Raw genomic sequence first — 18,580 nt, forward strand, 5'->3', positions numbered from 1 at the left:
TGTAAACATTTTTACATTAATTTACACAATGAGTACATTATTACCTTGACCAAATGATTATGATTATTACATCTTCCATTTTTATTTATTTCTATATATTAGCTTTGATTTGGACCGAGTTTGCAGAAAATCCAGAAATAAGAATCGTGGAAGAACTGCAAGCTCCTCAGAGCTCAAACAATTTTGGTCGTCCGATCGTCTCCTTGATGCGTTCCTGGCCGTTGGATCTCAATCCCGGACGATCTGGACCGCCAGATCGAACAACCGTGTGTAGTGCCCTCTCGTTCGTGCCACCACGCGTAATTCCAGTGACCCGCCGAGGGCATTTCCATCTTTTCACGCGTAGGCATATAAAAAGCAGTCGCTCCCATGGAGATGACCTAGCAATCGCCTCCTCCCACACTCCCTCGCTCGCACGTGCCACCTCCTCGTCTACGCCGCCTCCTCCCATTCCCTAACCCTAGCTACTCCCATCGTCGTCGTCGTATCCTTCGCCCGGATCCCCGCTGTCCACTTCCTCGGGAGCATCGTCGTCGTCCTCGCGTGCACACATCAGGAAGAGTCGGTGGCCTAGGGTTGGAGGAGCTTTCCTTCTGATTCGTCTCGTCACCGCCGCCGCCACATACCAGTCCTCCACCTCGTCGGCGCACCACCACTACCACATCTCCTTAAGCTGCCACATCATCTCATTGCGCCACCGCGATCATAGCCAGATTCACTCCACCCCGCCCACGCCTGGCCTCCCCACCAACACTTACCGGGAGGAGCATGAGGCGTTTCATTTTTGATGCACTCTGCTCAGCTCCGGTGCCGAGCTTGCCTCTCGCCATCCCTTGGAGGAGAGTGACGGACGACACCATCGTCGTCGCCCCGCTAGGCACCATCGAAGGACTGCTCTTCCATGTTGTCTACTGCTACTGCAACAAAAGACCTTCCAACGACGCCAAAAATAGGAGTGTTGCTTGATACTCCTCAGCAACGGCACCAGGAATCCTTCAGCTTCGGCTACGCCTTAAGGGACTTCCTAGGCAAGTACGCAAAGGATTTCCCCCGTGGCCTTGGAGCCTTGCGTTGGTGTTCCCTCGAAGCGGAAAGGGTGATGTAGCGTAGCGGTGGTAAGTATTTCCCTCAGTTTGAGAACCAAGGTATCAATCCAGTGGAGGAGTATCTCAAGATCCTGCACAAACACAAAAGCTTGCACCCAACGCTATGAAGGGGTTGTCAATCCCTTATAGATTGTTTGCCAAGTGAGAAGTGAAAGCAACAAAGTAACAAAGCAAAGTAAAAGCGGAGGTGTAAACGATGGTTGTGAATAGACTCGGGGGCCGTAGTGTTTACTAGTGGCTTCTCTCATGAAAGCAAGTAGACGATGGGTGAACAAATTACTGTCGAGAAATTGATAGAACCATGCAAAGTCGTGACGATATCTATGGCAATGATAATATCTATAGGCATCACGTCCAAAACAAGTAGACCGATACTTTCTGCATCTACTACTATTACTCCACACGTCGACCGCTATCCAGCATGCATCTAGTGTATTAAGTCCAAAAGAACAGAGTAACGCCTTAAGCAAGATGACATGATGTAGAGGGATAATCTCAAACCAATGATGAAAACCCTATCTTTTTACCCTTGATGACAACTACTTAATGTGTGCCTTGCTGCCCCTATTGTCACTTGGAAAGGTCAGCACGTGGTAGAACCCAAAACCAAGCACTTCCCCATCGCAAGAATCATAGATCTAGTTGGCCAAACAAAACCCAAGACTCGGAGAGACTTACAAGGATATCAAATCATGCATATAAGAAATCAACAAAGACTCAAATATATAACATAGATAATCTGATCACAAATCCACAATTCATCGGATCTCGACAAACACACCGCCAAAGAAGATTACATCGGATAGATCTCCACGAAGATCATGGAGAACTTTGTATTGAAGATCCAAGAGAGAGAAGAAGTCATCTAGCTACTAACTACGGACCCGTAGGTCTGAAGTGAACTACTCACGAGTCATTGGAGGGGCGATGATGATGATGAAGAAGCCCTCCAACTCCAAAGTCCCCTCCGGCATGGTGCCGGGAAGGGTCTCCAGATGAGATCTCGCGGAAACAGAAGCTTGCGGCGGCGGAAAAGTATTTTCGAGGCTCCCCTCATTTTTTGCTGAATTTTTGGGAATATATAGGCCAAGGATCTAGGTCAGGGGGCGGCCAGGGAGGCCACAAGCCCTGACACTGCCGCCTCCCCCTGGTGGCGGAGTGGGAGCTTGTGGGCTCCCTGGAGCCCACCTGGCTTGGCCCAGAGGCCCCCTGATCTTTTTCCTTTCGGGAAAAAATCATTTCGGGATTTTTATTCCGTTTGGACTCCGTTCCAAAATCAGATCTGAAAAGAGTCAAAAACACAGAAAAACAGGAACTGGCACTTGGCACTGAATTAATAAGTTAGTCCCAAAAAAAGATATCAAAGGTACATAAAACATCCAAAGAAGACAAGATAACAACGTGAAACCATCAAAAATTATAGATACGTTTGAGATGTATCATCTACCACGGCGTGCACACTACGCCGAGGCCACCGCGGTCCTCGCTGGCCGGGAGCACCAACCTCTTGTTGCCTTCAGGGTGGAGCACTAGTAGATCTCGCCGGTCGCGGCGCTGGAAGGGATTCAGTGGGTGGTAAAGCCCCTAACGTGAGGGAACCCATTGTGCTAGCTTGCCGGCAGCTACGGCTACGCTGCCGACGGTGAGCTCGGGTATGACATGGCGTACGAGTATGACCCTCTGTTCGAAGAGTTGTTCTTGAATCTACCCGCGGTGTTCACCATCGATGGGAGGAGGCCAGACGGAGCGTGTCGTCGTTGTGGTCGCTTATTCGTGCCTCCTCCTCCTGCTCCCCCACCAGATCGATAGGAGGAGGCCACAGAGAGGCGCATCGTCGCTACCGACTGACGCTTCATTGGGAGGAGGCTAGACGATGTGTGTTGGAAATATGCCCTAGAGGCAATAATAAAGTGGTTATTATTATATTTCCTGGTTCATGATAATTGTCTATTATTCATGCTATAATTGTATTAACCGGAAACCATAATACATGTGTGAATATATAGATCACAATGTGTCCCTAGTGAGCCTCTAGTTGGCTAGCTCGTTGATCAATAGATGATCATGGTTTCCTGATCATAGACATTGGATGTCATTGATAACGGGATCACATCATTGGGGAATGATGTGATGGACAAGACCCAATCCTAAGCATAGCACTAGGTCGTATTGTTCGCCTGCTAAAGCTTTTCTAAATGGCAAGTATCATTTCCTTAGACCATGAGATTGTGCAACTCCCGGATACCGTCGGAGTTCATTGGGTGCATCAAACGTCACAACGTAACTGGGTGATTATAAAGGTGCACTACAGGTATCTCCGAAAGTATCTTTTGGGTTGTACGAATCGAGCCTAGGATTTGTCACTCCGTGTGACGGAGAGGTATCTCTGGGCCCACTCGGTAATCCATCATCATATTGAGCTCAGTGTGACTAAGGAGTTAGCGACGGGATGATGTGTTACGGAACCTGAGTGATTGAAAGTGCGTTATATCGACTAGAGGGGGGGTGAATAGGAGATTTTTAGAATTTCATCACTGAGGAAATTCCTTTTGAGGAAATTCCTCACTGATGACTAACTTACAGCGGAAACAGTAAAGGATCAGACGTGCAAACGTTCACATCAGCAGTATTTCAGAGTGAAGAATGTGAAAAAAGATTGCACAATAAGCAGGCAAGCGGAATACATATGATGATTAACTATTGTGAAGAATTTGGGATTGAGGAAATTTAGAGAAAGTCTTCACCAAATTCTTCAAACAGTCACAGTGAAAGTCATCAACACATAATACAGAGAAAGTAAGGAGTTGAGGAATTAGAACCCGATTCTCAGAGACGACAGTCGTTGATGACCCAGTTCCAACTGCTGTGACAGTTGTACATCTGGTTTGGAGCGGCTTGGCATTGAAACCAAAGGACACCCAGTCCCGGAACACACAGTCCCTACCGTATTCTCCTTGAGCTAAGGACACACAGTCCTCGCCCAACACTCGTGGTAAGTCTTCAGGGCAGACTTCCAAACCCTCACAAACTCGGTCACCCGGCGATCCACAATTGACTGCTGGATTGCTCTAGACCATGACGCCTAACCGTCTGGAGAATGCACAGTCCTCAAAGGTAAAAGGCTTCAGTCCCACACAGGAACAACTTCTTCAGTGATGCTCAATCACTAGGTTTGGTTTGTGGTTTCGGTGGGTGGTGTATTTCCTCACTGATGCTTTACTCTCATAGGCTCTGAGGAATTTGGGTTGCTCTTATGACAAGTGTCAGTTTCTAACGGAGCAGCCAACCAGCTAGTGGTTGTGGGGGGCGGCTATTTATAGCCTGGGAGCATCCCGACATGATTTGACATTAATGCCCTTAAATAATATGACTGTTGGAGTGGATAAGACCAGTGACTTGGCGTGGCTATCGAAACGGTCGGGACCCTCAACTGTGAGAGTCCTCATGTCACTCATATTCCTCACTTGAGGATTTTGGTAGGATTTGGCTTGGGTTGAGCATCATGAGGAAATCCATTCCATAGTGTTACTTTGACCCCCTTTAACAGTACGGTGTTCCTATTCATCAAATACGAAGAAAGTAAAATAGAAAACGTAAATCTTCACGCTTCAATTTCTTCAAAATGATTTTCTTCAAGAACCACCGATCTTCTCAATATCAATATCTTCATGAGGAATATCAATTTCATCGCAGATTCTTCGCGATTCATTTCTTCAGCTTCAGACCAATTTCTTCAACTGAAGACATATATTTTTAGGGGTCGATATTCTTCAAATATCTCAAACTCCTCAATGACTTATAGATCCTGTGTACACTTATAAACACATTAGATACTTAACCTATAAGTCTTCAAACCACCAAAATCACTAAGGGGCACTAGATGCACTTACAGTGATCCCTTCAATGCTTATTGAACCCGATCGATGCGAGCTAGACTCATATGCGTGTACGTAGTTTGTTGCCTCGATCGATCAATGTGTTGCACCAAGCCCCCCGCCTGCATATGCCATGTTTTTATTTGTCTTGATTGCTTTGATTGTTGTGAGCTTTGATACGTCTCAAACGTATCTATAATTTTTGATGGTTTCACGCTGTTATCTTGTCAACTTTGGATATTTTGTTTACCTTTTATATCTTTTTTGGGAATAACTTATTAACTCAGTGCCAAGTGCCAGTTCTTGTTTTTTCTGTGTTTTTGACTCTTTTCAGATCTGATTTTGGAACGGAGTCCAAACGGAATAAAATCCCCGAAATGATTTTTTCCAGAACGGAAAAAGATCGGGAGGCTTGAGGGCCAAGAAAATGGGCCCACAGGGGGCCCACAAGCCCTGTTGCCGCGGCCAGGGGAAGGCCGCGGCAACCAAGCTTGTGGCCCCCCTAGCGCTCCCCTACCCTAGGTCTTTGGCATGTAAATTCCCTAAAAATCCAGAAAAAATCAGGGCGTCCATGAAAACACTTTTTCACCGCCGCAAGCTTCCGTTTCCGCGAGATCTCATATGGAGACCCTTGTCGGTGCCCTGTCGGAGGGGACTTTGGAGTTGGAGGGCTTCTTCATCAACATCATCGCCCCTCCAATGACTCGTGAGTAGTTCACTTCAGACCTACGGGTCCGTAGTTAGTGGTTCGATGGCTTCTTCTCTCTCTTGGATCTTCAATACAAAGTTCTCCATGATCTTCATGGAGATCTATCCGATGTAATTCTCTTTGGCTGTGTGTTTGTCGAGATCCGATGAATTGTGGATTTGTGATCAGATTATCTATGATATATATTCGAGTCTTTGCTGATTTCTTATATGCATGATTTGATATCCTTGTAAGTCTTTCCGAGTCTTGGGTTTTGTTTGGCCAACTAGATCTATGATTCTTGCAATGGGAGAAGTGCTTGGTTTTGGGTTCATACCATGTGGTGACCTTTCTCAGTGACAGAAGGGGCAGCAAGGCACGCATCGTGTTGTTGCCATCAAGGGTAACAAGATGGGCTTTTATCGTAGATACGAGATTGTCCATCTACATCATGTCATCTTGCTTAAGGCGTTACTCTGTTCTTTTGGACTTAATACATTAGATGCATGCTGGATAGCGGTTGACGTGTGGAGTAATAGTAGTAGATGCAGAAAGTATCGGTCTACTTGTTTTGGACGTGATGCCTATAGATATAATCATTGCCTTAGATAACGTCACGACTTTGCGCGGTTCTATCAATTGCTCGACAGTAATTCGTTCACCCACCGTCTACTTGCTTTCATGAGAGAAGCCACTAGTGAACACTACGGCCCCCGGGTCTATTCACACCTATCATTTCCACTTTCGCTTTTACTTTGCTTGTTTACTTTGTTGCTTTCAGTTCTCACTTGGCAAACAATCTATAAGGGATTGACAACCCCTTCATAGTGTTGGGTGCAAGCTCTTTGTGTTTGTGCAGGTACTTGTGATACTCCTTCACTGGATCGATACCTTGGTTCTCAAAACTGAGGAAAATACTTACCACCGCTGTGCTACATCATCCTTTCCGCTTCGAGGGAACACCAACGCAAGGCTCCAAGGCCACGGGGGAATCCTTTGCATATTTGCTAAGGAAGTCCCTAAAGGCGTAGCCGTAGCAGAAGGATTCCTGGTGCCGTTGCTGAGGAGTATCAAGACAAGAATAGTCTCCCGTCAGCACGCTTGTTTCTGGCGTCGTTGGAAGGTCTTTTGTTGCAGTAGCAAGCTTTTGAGTACATTCAAAGTACTCACCTAGCTTATCATGCCAGATGCAGGAGAAGTTGTGCATGGAGATATCGACGACCCTTACTTCACGAACTAGGTGATGTCCAAGCAATGTCCCTATGAAATGGAGACCCATCTCTCCGTTGTTTCGCTGCCTTTTAGTATTCCACTAGTAGTATCGAGGCTCCCGAGTTGTTTCATAAATAATGTAGATATTTTCACTGCACGTGACGTGCCGTTTGGCCTCGCAATCTTATGTACCCCTGAACCTTTGTTCATGTATCATATTAATGAAATGTGATTGTTTCTATTCTAAGTTATTGTATGTTGTCAAAAGACATGATCTGATTGGTAATACAAGGTAACCGGTTGCTCTCACCTACGGTGCCACATGAAGTTCCTAATGCATTGGTGGTGAATCATCTGCAACCCCATCATGAAGTTTTGTACTGCAGTTCACCAAATGGAGACAAGGTGGCCATTTCGCTCGTCAACCATCAAGATTGTAGGTGTTGCTTCTTGTTATTCTACATGTTCATTAATTCATTCATTTCACACAATGTTGATGTACACATTGTATAGTCTACATGCCTAGTCATGACGTACTACATTACTGAGGGCAGACTATTCACGCACATATATTGTTGGATGAAGCTTAAGAGGCACTTTGCGTGGGACTACATGTCCAGGTTCTGACTCTAGTATCGCTGAATCTGTAATAGATGATTTCGAAAAACTTGTTGAACATCAAGTTATCTCATCGAATTTGAACTATTGTTGTACGAAGAGATATTTGCACAGAAGAATTGCACTGTTTTCTATAATTACTTTGAGTATTGCGGGCTTGGTTTAGTAGAACAAATGGAATGTCGTTTGTTTTATGCAAATTATGTCCGATCGTTACTTGAATTACTTCATGTTTGATAAAATCGTTTGATTTACTGAAATATTGGTTGAAATGCATGTGGATAAGTTTGGATAATTGACACCCACAACAATGTTCGCGGAATGGATCCATGGATCTACGGACAGATACAATGTTCGATTTGGGATGAGGGTTGGAAATCCCCTAACTCACTTTATGTGATTTCCAACCGAGAAAGAAAACGATCTTTTACATGTGTACTTTCTCTGTTTTTAAATATATTTTTTTACATTTTAATAGAAGACTACATATGATATAAAATAAATAAATTTATATTTTAAAATACAGTATATATACATCCGTATGTATCAATAGTAGAATTTTTTTAAAAAAAACTTATACTCAAAAACGAAGGAAGTATAAAGCACTCAAAATCAACGGTCCTATCAGGAGAATGACGTTTTGAAGGCCGAGCTTTATGAAGGCCTTTATTTTTGAAAAATTTAAATTCAAATTTTTATGGTTCAAAAAATTCTGAAAAAAATATGCATGTATGTAAGGATGTAACCGACGTGTGTGTAAAATTTCAGGTCAAAATACTTAAAACGTGATCTGTATAAAAAAGACAAATTTATGATCTGAAATGATGAATAGTAACATGTGTTAAAGAGCCTCAAATTTGTCTTTTTTGCACAGTCCTCATTTCAACGTATTTTGTTCTGAAAATTTACACACTTGTGTATTATACCTTCATTTATCTATGTAATTTTTTTTAGAATTTTTTGAAACATTAAAATACAAATTTTCATTGAATTTGAAGTTTGAGTTTAAAAGCCTCCAATGAACTCGGGAGCCAAAAGCAATATTCATCCTATCAGGGCTTATAAAGAAGAGGAGGAGAAGTAAAGGAATGGCATTGATTAATTTCATCCGCTCGTCGGGTCGTCTCCTCTCCAAAACGCAACGCACCAAACAACATCCCCTGCCGCGGCATTTGCTTCCACCCGAATCCGACGTAGAGGATGGACTCGGATGCCTCCGAGCTCTTCAGCGATTGCGGCAGCGATTACCGCGACTCCTCCACTTCCGATTCCGAGCCGTGCAGCAGCGACGTCGACGACCTCTCCGTCACGTCCGGTGCCGCCTCGGGCATCCACCGCCTGCTGCTCTCCTCCGGGGTCGAGTCGCCCGACGGCTCGATCTCGGCGCTCGTGGCGGTTCTCGACTCGCCGAAGGCGTCCGTGGACTCGCTCCGCCGCGCGGCCATGGAGCTCCGGCTGCTCGCCAGGCACAACCCGGACAACCGGATTCGCATCGCGGAGTCCGGGGCGGTGCGGCCGCTCGTCGCGCTGCTGTCGCACCCCGACCCGCTGGTGCAGGAGCACGGGGTCACCGCGCTGCTCAACCTGTCAATCTGCCACGAGAACAAGGTCATCGTGGTCGAGGCCGGCGCGATACCGCCGCTCGTGCGCGCGCTCAAGTCCGCCACGTCGCTCGCGGCCAGGGAGAACGCCGCGTGCGCGCTTCTCCGCCTCTCCCAGCTCGACGGCGCCGCTGCCGCCGCCGTCGGCCGCGCGGGCGCTATCCCGTTGTTGGTATCCCTCCTCGAGACTGGCGGGGGGCGCGGGAAGAAGGACGCGGCCACGGCCCTTTACGCGCTCTGCAGCGGCGCGCGCGAGAATCGCCTGCGCACCGTCGAGGCCGGTGCCGTGACCCCCTTGCTTGACTTCATGTCGGACCCGGAGTCCGGCATGGTGGACAAGGCCGCCTATACTCTCTACTCCCTGCTGGGTTTTGCCGAGGGGCGCTCCGCCACCGTAGAGGAGGGCGGCATCCCCATCCTGCTGGAGCTGGTGGAGGTCGGGACCTCGCGGCAAAAGGAGATCGCTACCCTCTCCCTCATCCAGATCTGCGACGACAACGCCGTGTACCGCAACATGGTTGCCCGCGAGGGAGCCATCCCTGCCCTCGTCGCCCTCTCCCAGTCTTCCTCCGCACGCCCGAATCTCGTAACCAGGGTACCAATCGCAGCTCCTCATCGAACCACAATCTTTATCATCACACTCTACAGTTTGCATCTTCGGTGGGTATATATACCTCGGTGGAGTACTAATTTCTTTTGCAAGTGAGGTATCCCAGATCGACTACAGCATCCACTAAACTACAGTAAAATCACCCGAGTGATATTAGGCCCTCTCCAAGGGCATCTCTAATGCTAAGTTGCTAACCCCCAAAAGTACTCCGGACGCAGGTATTTAGACCCCTATGCCATCCAATGACGACCCCATTAGTTCGCAGAGCAGCTCAGATCGTAATTTTTCATTTTTTAAAGGGAGATCGTAGTTTTTCATAAACGGGAACCAAACAAGAGGGGCTTTGCGAAAGTTCGGCCACAACCCACATAGAACTCCAATACTTCAGGCCCACCCAAAAGTAAGACGGAGCCCATACTTTCGTAGCTTGACGCCTGTTTTCGCGAAAAATTCCCACTCTTCTCTTCCATCTCGCAGCTCTCCACCTAATTTCCAGCCCCTTTCGCAGCCGGTGACGCATGGACCCACACGAGAAGCCGCCGAAGCTGGTGGTGGTGGAGGATCCAACGATCATGCTTGGCCGAAAGATCAACTTAGAGACACGCAAAATTACCGTCTCAAAAGTAGGCTACGAGATGCAAGTTGAATTCAGAATCACATGCTGAGTTTCTCTACATTCTCTTTATTGATAGAGCACTGCCCAGTTTCTCTCATTGCCTAGAGCTATTTTAGGTAATGATTCTAAAAATCCACTCGTAAGTATCTATGCAGTTCCTCAATATCAGATGGGGTTTTAGAGCCATCCCCATAGTTTGGATGACAAAAGCTACAAGCTACAAATATTAAGTTTATTTCCAAAAGATGCTTTCATATGCCAGGTTATACATATTATGTTGATCTGCTCAAAGTATGTTTGATCTCGTATGCATGTTTGTTAATAATCTTATGTTGATGCTTTTCATTTACCAGGTAAACGAATTTTTGTTCCTTCTGCGCGATTCAAATAAGCAGAAAATGTGAGAGAGATAAGACTATAAATATTCCAACTTCATCTTGCTATTAGTATTTCTGTAAATACTACTCCCTTTGTATCTAAATAATTGTAGTTAAAAAAAACTAGTCTAGTTCTTCTCAACTACAATTATTTAGATACAGAGCGAATATTTTCCTTGCTGCTCTTCCAAGAAGAGTAAACTTTATTGATTGCCCCCTATTGTCACACAATTGGTTGCCTTGGTTATTTGCTTTGTCTTGTATGTGGCCATGTTTTAGATTTCAATAATTTAGTTTTCTGATTAAATATATTTGCACGTACATATATGAAATCATAGCAAATAAATATTTAGATTTATCATTCACGTATCATTCACGGCTCCTCTTTGCTTTGACATTCAAAATTCGTCATATAAGTTTGACTTGCAAATAGCTTTCTGATAATCTGGGGCCATTACAAGTCATGAATAACTACAAACCTTTAATTTTGCATGGTTTAAAAGTTCTTAGCATAATTTCGAACGATATTACATCATTAAGTAATACGTACATTGTTGAAGATGGCTAAACATCGTCTATGTATTTTAATACTCCCTCCGCCAGACCTACTTGTCGCAAAAATTGATTAAAATGAATGTAGCTAGAATTAAAATACATCTAGATATATCCATTCCTACGACAAGTATTTTCGGACGAAGGGAGTAGGTAACTGTATTCAAAAGTCAAGGTACAAAATCAAATATCCTATATCCATTGTTCTTCCAGGTCCACTAAATTCATTTTGTTTCTTAAATAATCTGCCGGGCCTCCACAATGCAGAAACTTTTCATATCTATATAGATTTAGAAGTATTGCTTTTTATGCTAGTATAAGTATCTTTACGAACCTTTATATTTTCTGCCAATTATGAGTTGAGATGACTGATCGGAGACCTCGTGATTTTGTTACAGAAGTACACATATGGGCGTTGTGCATGATGCTGTTAATGAGGTCCTCAGCTCCAAGATGCTAGCAGGTACTGATGGTACATGCTGCATCATTTTTATATTATATGTAGGTGAAGTTATTCTAAAACAACTGAAATTGACTATATTGCAGATAAAGGAAATACAAAGCAAGCCAACTCTGAGGTGATTTTTTTCTCTTCCATTCTGAAACGTGTTGGGTACTCACAAAATAATGGCCAGCTTTACTAGAATGTTTCAATGCTATTTATCTGTTGGGGCGATAGCCCAAGATGTTCATGTCACCTCAATATATGTCATAATCAATAAGTTAGTTTATGTTACCTGAAACTAAAAGAAACAATAATTCATTACGGCCTATAAAGATTCCTTACGTCAGCGCATCCAAATTTAAGCATGCTAGTAATGGTTTGTTTGGTTTAATTAGGCTGGTTGTAATGGGTAGTATCATATACTAGTATCATGCATATGATACTTGTGTATGATACCACAACCCTAATGCATAGTACTTCCTCCTTTCCGGTTTATAGGCTCATCTCAAAAAAATTAGATTTTCATTATGTTAGGCTCATTTTGAGTCTAATTGAGTTAAAGTGCTTTGAGTCCCACGCCATATTTAATTCATAGAGTTTAGAGAAAGGAAATGAGTGGCTATGAATGCATCATTTTCTATATCCATCATGCAAGTCCAATGAGAAGGAGGATGCTACATTTATTGCCTCAGAAATTGAATGTGTGAGAAATATTTCATTGGCTAGTTAAAACTAATGTCATCCACTCACGATTCACCTTGGTTGATGAGATTCAGATTTGAGCCCTATAAACCGGAAAGGAGGGAGTATCATGTGTTAGTATCATAGGATGACTCATTTATTGCCATGCAAGACACATAGTAGTACTTCATTTAATATGATACGGTATCATGATATGATACTCAACCCTCTCTTTCTTCATTTAATTCTATGTCACCTCATCAAAATTGCTTAGTTGGCATGCATGATACTACCTATGGTACTCCCATTACGGGCAGCCTTAGCATCTAAAAACAAATCTGCAGTAGCTAATGACCCATTGACTACTATTGATGTACTGGCAGTCATTTGTGTTCCATGCATGTTGAAGAAAAATTACATTCTTCATATCTAACTTAAGATGTAGGTCTCTATGAGAGCATTTACAACCGGACGATCCGGCATCCTATACGCGCCCAGGCGAGTCCGTTGACAGAGACCGCGCAGTTCCCAAATTGACGTGTCCACAACCGCGTATCTCATATCTGGCACTATATATCCATTCAAAATCATACAACATACTACGTAGATCATCGACCGACCAAAATTGACAGAAAACGGACATATAAACCGATAGCAAACGGGCATAATTCACATAACATCACCAAAAGATCACCAAACTAACATAATTCACACGGTTCAACCGTCTGGCAAATTCTAACTAGATAGTAGGGGCTAGATTATATAAACACATAGAGGGTCGTACTTCACTACTTCCTCGCCGACCCTTTCGTCGCCGACCCTTTGCCCTTCCAATCGCCAGGGCTATTGTAGGCATCCGCGACAGGAGGTGGGTCAAAGTTGGAGCGGTCGTTGTCGTCGCCGTTGTCGAAGGAGGAAGAGGGGATGACGATGTAGCCCTTCAAGCGTCGGACGATGAGGCCCTTGTTAGGACCGAGAGTATATCGACTAGAGGGGGTGAATGGGAGATTCATTTTTTTCGAAACTTTGAATAATTCGCAATCACAACAGCGGAATGAACTTAAAAAATAGATCACTGAGAAAAATTAATACGGTACATGCGAAGGTTAACTTCGATGGAGTATTGAGCAAGATTCGCGAAGAAGAGGGTGGTGATTTCTTTTGCATAGTAGCTAATGGCATTCATGTAGACAATAGTAGCAGAGAAACATATCATGTCAAAGTGTAAGTGCATCTAGTGCCACCCCTTGATGGTTTTGGAGTATTGACAACAAACATGGTTTGGGGGTGAATGTGTTTGTGAGACTTCACGGGATAACACAGATAGAAGTCCCTGGAGATTCGTTTTAACTACAACCACCAAAAATGTCCGAAGACATTGAAGACGGTTGAAAAAAATGGTGGTTGCTAGCAGTCCCCGGCAACGGCGCCAGAAGAGAGCTGCTTCCAGTTGCTCAACAATTAGCAATTGTCTTGCAATGGCCCACCAGCGTGTGGGATCGCGGCAGTTTTTGAGGGTAGAATATTCAACACAAATTTGTTGGTTCGACACGATGGGAGTGAAAGGATATTCTCCAGTATAAGAAGTTGAGTCGTCGGTTCAACCACACCTGAAAGATTAGTATCTGCAAGCAGGATATAAGAAGCAAAGGTAGTATGATAGCAACGGTGCCAGAAACGATCTGATGACAAGGCAGACTATTCCTAACTGAAGTATCAATGGCGCCAGAAAAGTATTGTAGCAGGTAGTAGCAGTGTAACGAGTGACAGAAGTGGCAAGGAACAACAACAGTGACAACAGTAGCAAGTAGCAACAGTAGCAAGTAACAGTAGTAGCAACAGTAGTGGCAGCAGCAACATGACAAAGCAAGTAACAATAGCAGCAAGTAACAGTAGCAGCAACAGTAGTAACAACAGTAGCAGCAGAGCAAGTAACAGTAGCAGTGGGACAAAGCAAGTAACAGTAGCAACAACAGTAGTAACAACAATAACATCAAAGCAAGTAATAGTAGTAGCAACAGTAGTGGCAGCAGCAGCATGACAAAGCAAGTAACAATAGCGGCAACAGTAGTAACAACAGTAGCAGCAGAGCAAGTAACAATAGCAGTGGGACAAACTCGTAGGCAATGGATCGGTGATTTGTTGGATGACATTCATCATGCAACAGTTATAACACGGAGAGATATGTGGCTAGCTCCCGTTCATCAATGTGATGTAGGCATGCATTCCGTGTGTAGTCATACGTGCTTAGGGAAAAGAACTTGCATGACATCTATTGTCCATCCCTCCCGTGGCAGCGGGGTCCAAATGGATACTACGGGATATTAAGGTTCTCCTTTTAATAAAGAACCGGACCAACGCATTAGCACTTGGTGAACACATGAACTTCTCAAACTATGGTCATCACCGGGAGTGGTTTCGGTTATTGTCACTCCGGGGTTGCCGGATCATAACACATAGTAGGTAACTACAACTTGCAATATCGGATCTAAAACACACAAATATTGGTGAGAACATAATAATTTCAGATCTGAAATCATGGCACTCGGGCCCTAGTGACAAGTATTAAGCATGGCAAAGTAGTAGCAACATCAATCTCAGAACATAGTGGATACTAGGGATCAATCCCCGTCAAAACTAACTCGATTACATGATAGATCTCATCCTACTCATCACCTTCCAGTGAGCCTACGAATAGATTACTCACGAACAATGAAGAGCTTCATGGAATTGGAGAGGGAAGAAGGTTGATGATGACGATGGCGACGATCTCCTTGATCCGGAGCCCAAAACGGACTCCAGATCTGCCCTCCACGGAAAGAACGGGATGTGGCGGTGCCTTTGGATTGTGAAACGCGATGAAATCTTCTCTCTTGATTTTTTTCCGGGATGAAAGGGAATAAATAGCGCTGGAATTGGGGGCGGCAGAGCCACGTGGGCCCCACAAGCTTGGTACCGCGGCCAGGGGGGAGGCCGCGGCTACACAGCCTGTGGCCCACTCGCCCGTCCCCTCTGGTGGATCTTTGCGCAGGTATTTTTTTCATATTTTCCAGAAATATTCTCCGTAAATTTTCAGGACGTTCTGAGAACTTTCATTTCTGCACAAAAACAACACCATGGCAATTCTGCTGAAAACAGCGTCAGTCCGGGTTAGTTCTATTCAAATCATGCAAATTAGAGTTCAAACAAGGGTAAAAGAGTTTGGAAAAGTAGATACGATGGAGACGCATCTGTGGTGCGCGAAGATATACACATGAAGATAATGAAACGCGAAGACAAAGTCTTTTTGTAGTTTCTTTTATTCTTTCTTGAGTCATAGGGACCATTGTACTGCCAAGTGGGGTTGAAGTGATCGAAGTCAGAAGCTGACTTGATGCTCAATCCATACACCTATGTCTTCGAGTGAAGACAATGAGAGGAAATCTTTTCTAGAGTTGGCTGAGTCAGCATTACTTGTAGCCCAAGTAATGTTGCCACACGATTCTTTGAAATATGACTGTTGTGACACGTCTCAGTTGTCCACTGACCCAGGGTCATTTCGGTCATATCATGTTGGGCTGCATGTTGGCTATAAATATCCCACCCCTCCACCAAAAGTTGATGGCCGCTCACAGTTATTATACGACTCTGTCATTTTGGAGCAACACACCTCAAAGATATTCAGCAAAAGAGCTATCCTGCAAGAATAAATCCAAACACGTAGAGCCAGAGTGTTTGAGCATCACCGAAGTCTTTCCGTTCTGAGAGAACTGAAGACTTGTTATACTTGAAGATTGTGATCTTCCAAACTGTTAGGCGTCATGGTCTAAAACACCCAAGAGTCATTGTTATACTTGAAGAATTGTGAAGCGGCGTTTGTTTGCTCGTCTCTGTGTGAAGACATCCACTTGATTGCCATTTAACTTCATACTACCTCAGTCTATCTTCGATACATCTTAGCTTGCATGATGACTAAGCCTTACTTGCGATCCTGTTTCGCTTCCGCATACTTTGAAGACATGGATTGTTTCAAAGCTTTTTATAAAAATTGCCTATTCACCCCCATCTAGTCGATAACTAGCACTTTCATAACCAACATGGCAGAGCAACATGTAATAATGGCAAATATGCAACAGAACATAGGCGTACAAAAAGAGATGTTCATAATATATATTGTCACAAGCCACAAAACAAATGGTACAACTAGAAAGTGAATAGCAGTCAAGAGCACGGGATAAAGATAACCATCGCAGAGCACAGACGTAAAGAGAATAGAGAGAGTGGACCAATTGTGCTCGATGGTGGTAGTTGATTTGGTAGACGAGTTCACTCTTCTGCAAAAGAGCTACGTCTGGTCGGAGGGAGTTGTGATTGAACACGGGAGAAAATCTGTCTTCGTCCTATTCTCCCTCATCTCAAAGCTGATCACACTCCTGTTATTTTCACTCATGGTAGATGGTTGTCAGCGATCTCCAAAACTTCGACACACTTACTCTTCGATGACCACAGTTACTCTTGGTCACCAAGAAAACCACAATGACTCTTGGTTGCCAGATAGTATGACTCGAGATGACAACTTATCTTCGTCACTTGAGCCGACACCTTTTTGTCTAGAGAGTGTGCAACTCCCAAAAGTTAAAGGTACAAGAACTCTAACTCAGATTTGTTGTCATGCTCAACAATTATCTAACTTTTGGTTCTTGATTTTCTCTCAATGGATTCTAAACTCAAATGACTCAGAGAGCGGTTGCTCAAACAATCTTATCAGAATCTCAAGCAGAGCAGCCGACGGATAAATGCTGGCGTAGAGTGGCTATTTATAGTTGGAGCCTTCCGTGTAGGGAAACGACCAAATTGGATACGCACCCCAGCCAACGGCCGAATGAGATGTTTCCAACGGTTGGATTTTGAGCGCAACAGTAACATTACTTGCGGAACAAGCAATGCTAACTCCTCGGTATGAAAGATATCTCCTGCAGAACCAAAGAACACCGTCTTCAATTGACAGGTAATCATTCAGAACAAAAAGAGATTTCTCTCAGTCACATAGGTCTTGAGCCAAACATCATAGTAGACCTAAGCTTCGAGAATCTATGCCCCTCTTAATAGTACGGAGGTCCTACGAATCAAAAGAAAGAAGAACTATGAAATGAATGACACGTCTTAGTCTTGTCTTCATGTTCTCGAAAGCAACCGTTCTTCTTCGGGCACATCAAAGAAATATCGCTTCACGTCAGCGATAAATTTTAAGAGGGTCGATTTCTTCACTTTAATCCTCTCATCTTCATTTCCTCTCAAAATGTACCTCTTCCTTGTCTGCTATGCACATTAACCTTTGGCGAAGTTCTTTGAACTCCACAACGAACACAACATTATTCTCAGACTTGCGTGGACTATTTCTCTCTGTGTGCACTAGCAAACAAATCAATCCGTGCTTGTACTATTTGACAACATTCTACAAAACACACAAGAGCAATAATTGCAGCAAGAGTCCTGCTTCCACTTGAGCTTCTCCACTCTCGAAAGCTCTGTCGCCGCCTCCGCTGCCTCCCACTTGGACTGCTCAATGTCGAGCTGGAGCGCTTTGGCATTGATCATCTAGAGCCCACGGGCGTCTATCTCCATTGTCGCAAGTGATCGAAGACATACACGCTGGAGGAGCCGCTCATCCTCGTCGAGCATCGCCAACATCATGCAATGATGATGTGACGACTCTCGTGCATCGTTAGATGCGGTCGCCATCTCCCCTGCCCTCTGCCTCTTACAGCAGGTGGCGCCGGTGGAGCAGTCACTAGAACCCACCGTTGCCCGCGAGGAGCAGCGGATGGAGGTGGAGGGGCCTGACGGACGGACGACGCCGATTGAGCTTCCCTCGGAGATCCACGCACGGGGCGTGAAGGGTTGGCATCAACGTCGCTGCGGCAGCGGTCGACACGCAGTGTCACACCAGAACCAAAGCTGACGTACGTGTCCACTCGCGAGCGCTCGAGAACGATGCCAAGGGCCAACTCGTCCTCGTCTCCGGCACCATCGCGAAGGAAGGTCTCCTAGTCGTCGTCGTCGGAGCCGTCAGAGTGGTTGTCGGTGCAAGACATGGTCGCCGGCGCTCGGGAGTTGATGAATTGGGAAAAGGAGGATGGAGCAAAGTGGAGTGAAGTGAGGCTAGGTTTCGATCCGGATGGAGATTTTATGGGGACGCGGTGGGCTAGAGGTGGGTCGG

The 18,580-nt window shown here is 44.8% G+C and overlaps 1 protein-coding gene across 3 annotated transcripts in view; it reads left to right on the plus strand.

Moving 5' to 3' along the window:
- The first annotated feature begins 8,606 nt into the window (after positions 1–8,606).
- LOC123412810 (disease resistance protein RGA5-like) overlaps positions 8,607–18,580 on the plus strand; it is a 28,994-nt gene continuing 19,020 nt past the window's right edge. For 2 of the 3 annotated variants that reach the window (XM_045105756.1, XM_045105757.1), the window contains exons 1-4: positions 8,607–9,695; positions 10,680–10,726; positions 11,654–11,718; positions 11,802–11,833. In XM_045105756.1, the coding sequence (XP_044961691.1) occupies positions 8,700–9,695; positions 10,680–10,726; positions 11,654–11,718; positions 11,802–11,833 (1,140 nt within the window). In that variant the 5' untranslated portion in view covers positions 8,607–8,699. The remainder of the gene's footprint in view (positions 9,696–10,679; positions 10,727–11,653; positions 11,719–11,801; positions 11,834–18,580) is intronic. The other variant, XM_045105758.1, reaches the window with a different exon arrangement.

The sequence above is a fragment of the Hordeum vulgare genome, chromosome 7H, assembly GCF_904849725.1.
Source record: "Hordeum vulgare subsp. vulgare chromosome 7H, MorexV3_pseudomolecules_assembly, whole genome shotgun sequence".
NCBI classification, from domain to species: domain Eukaryota; kingdom Viridiplantae; phylum Streptophyta; class Magnoliopsida; order Poales; family Poaceae; genus Hordeum; species Hordeum vulgare.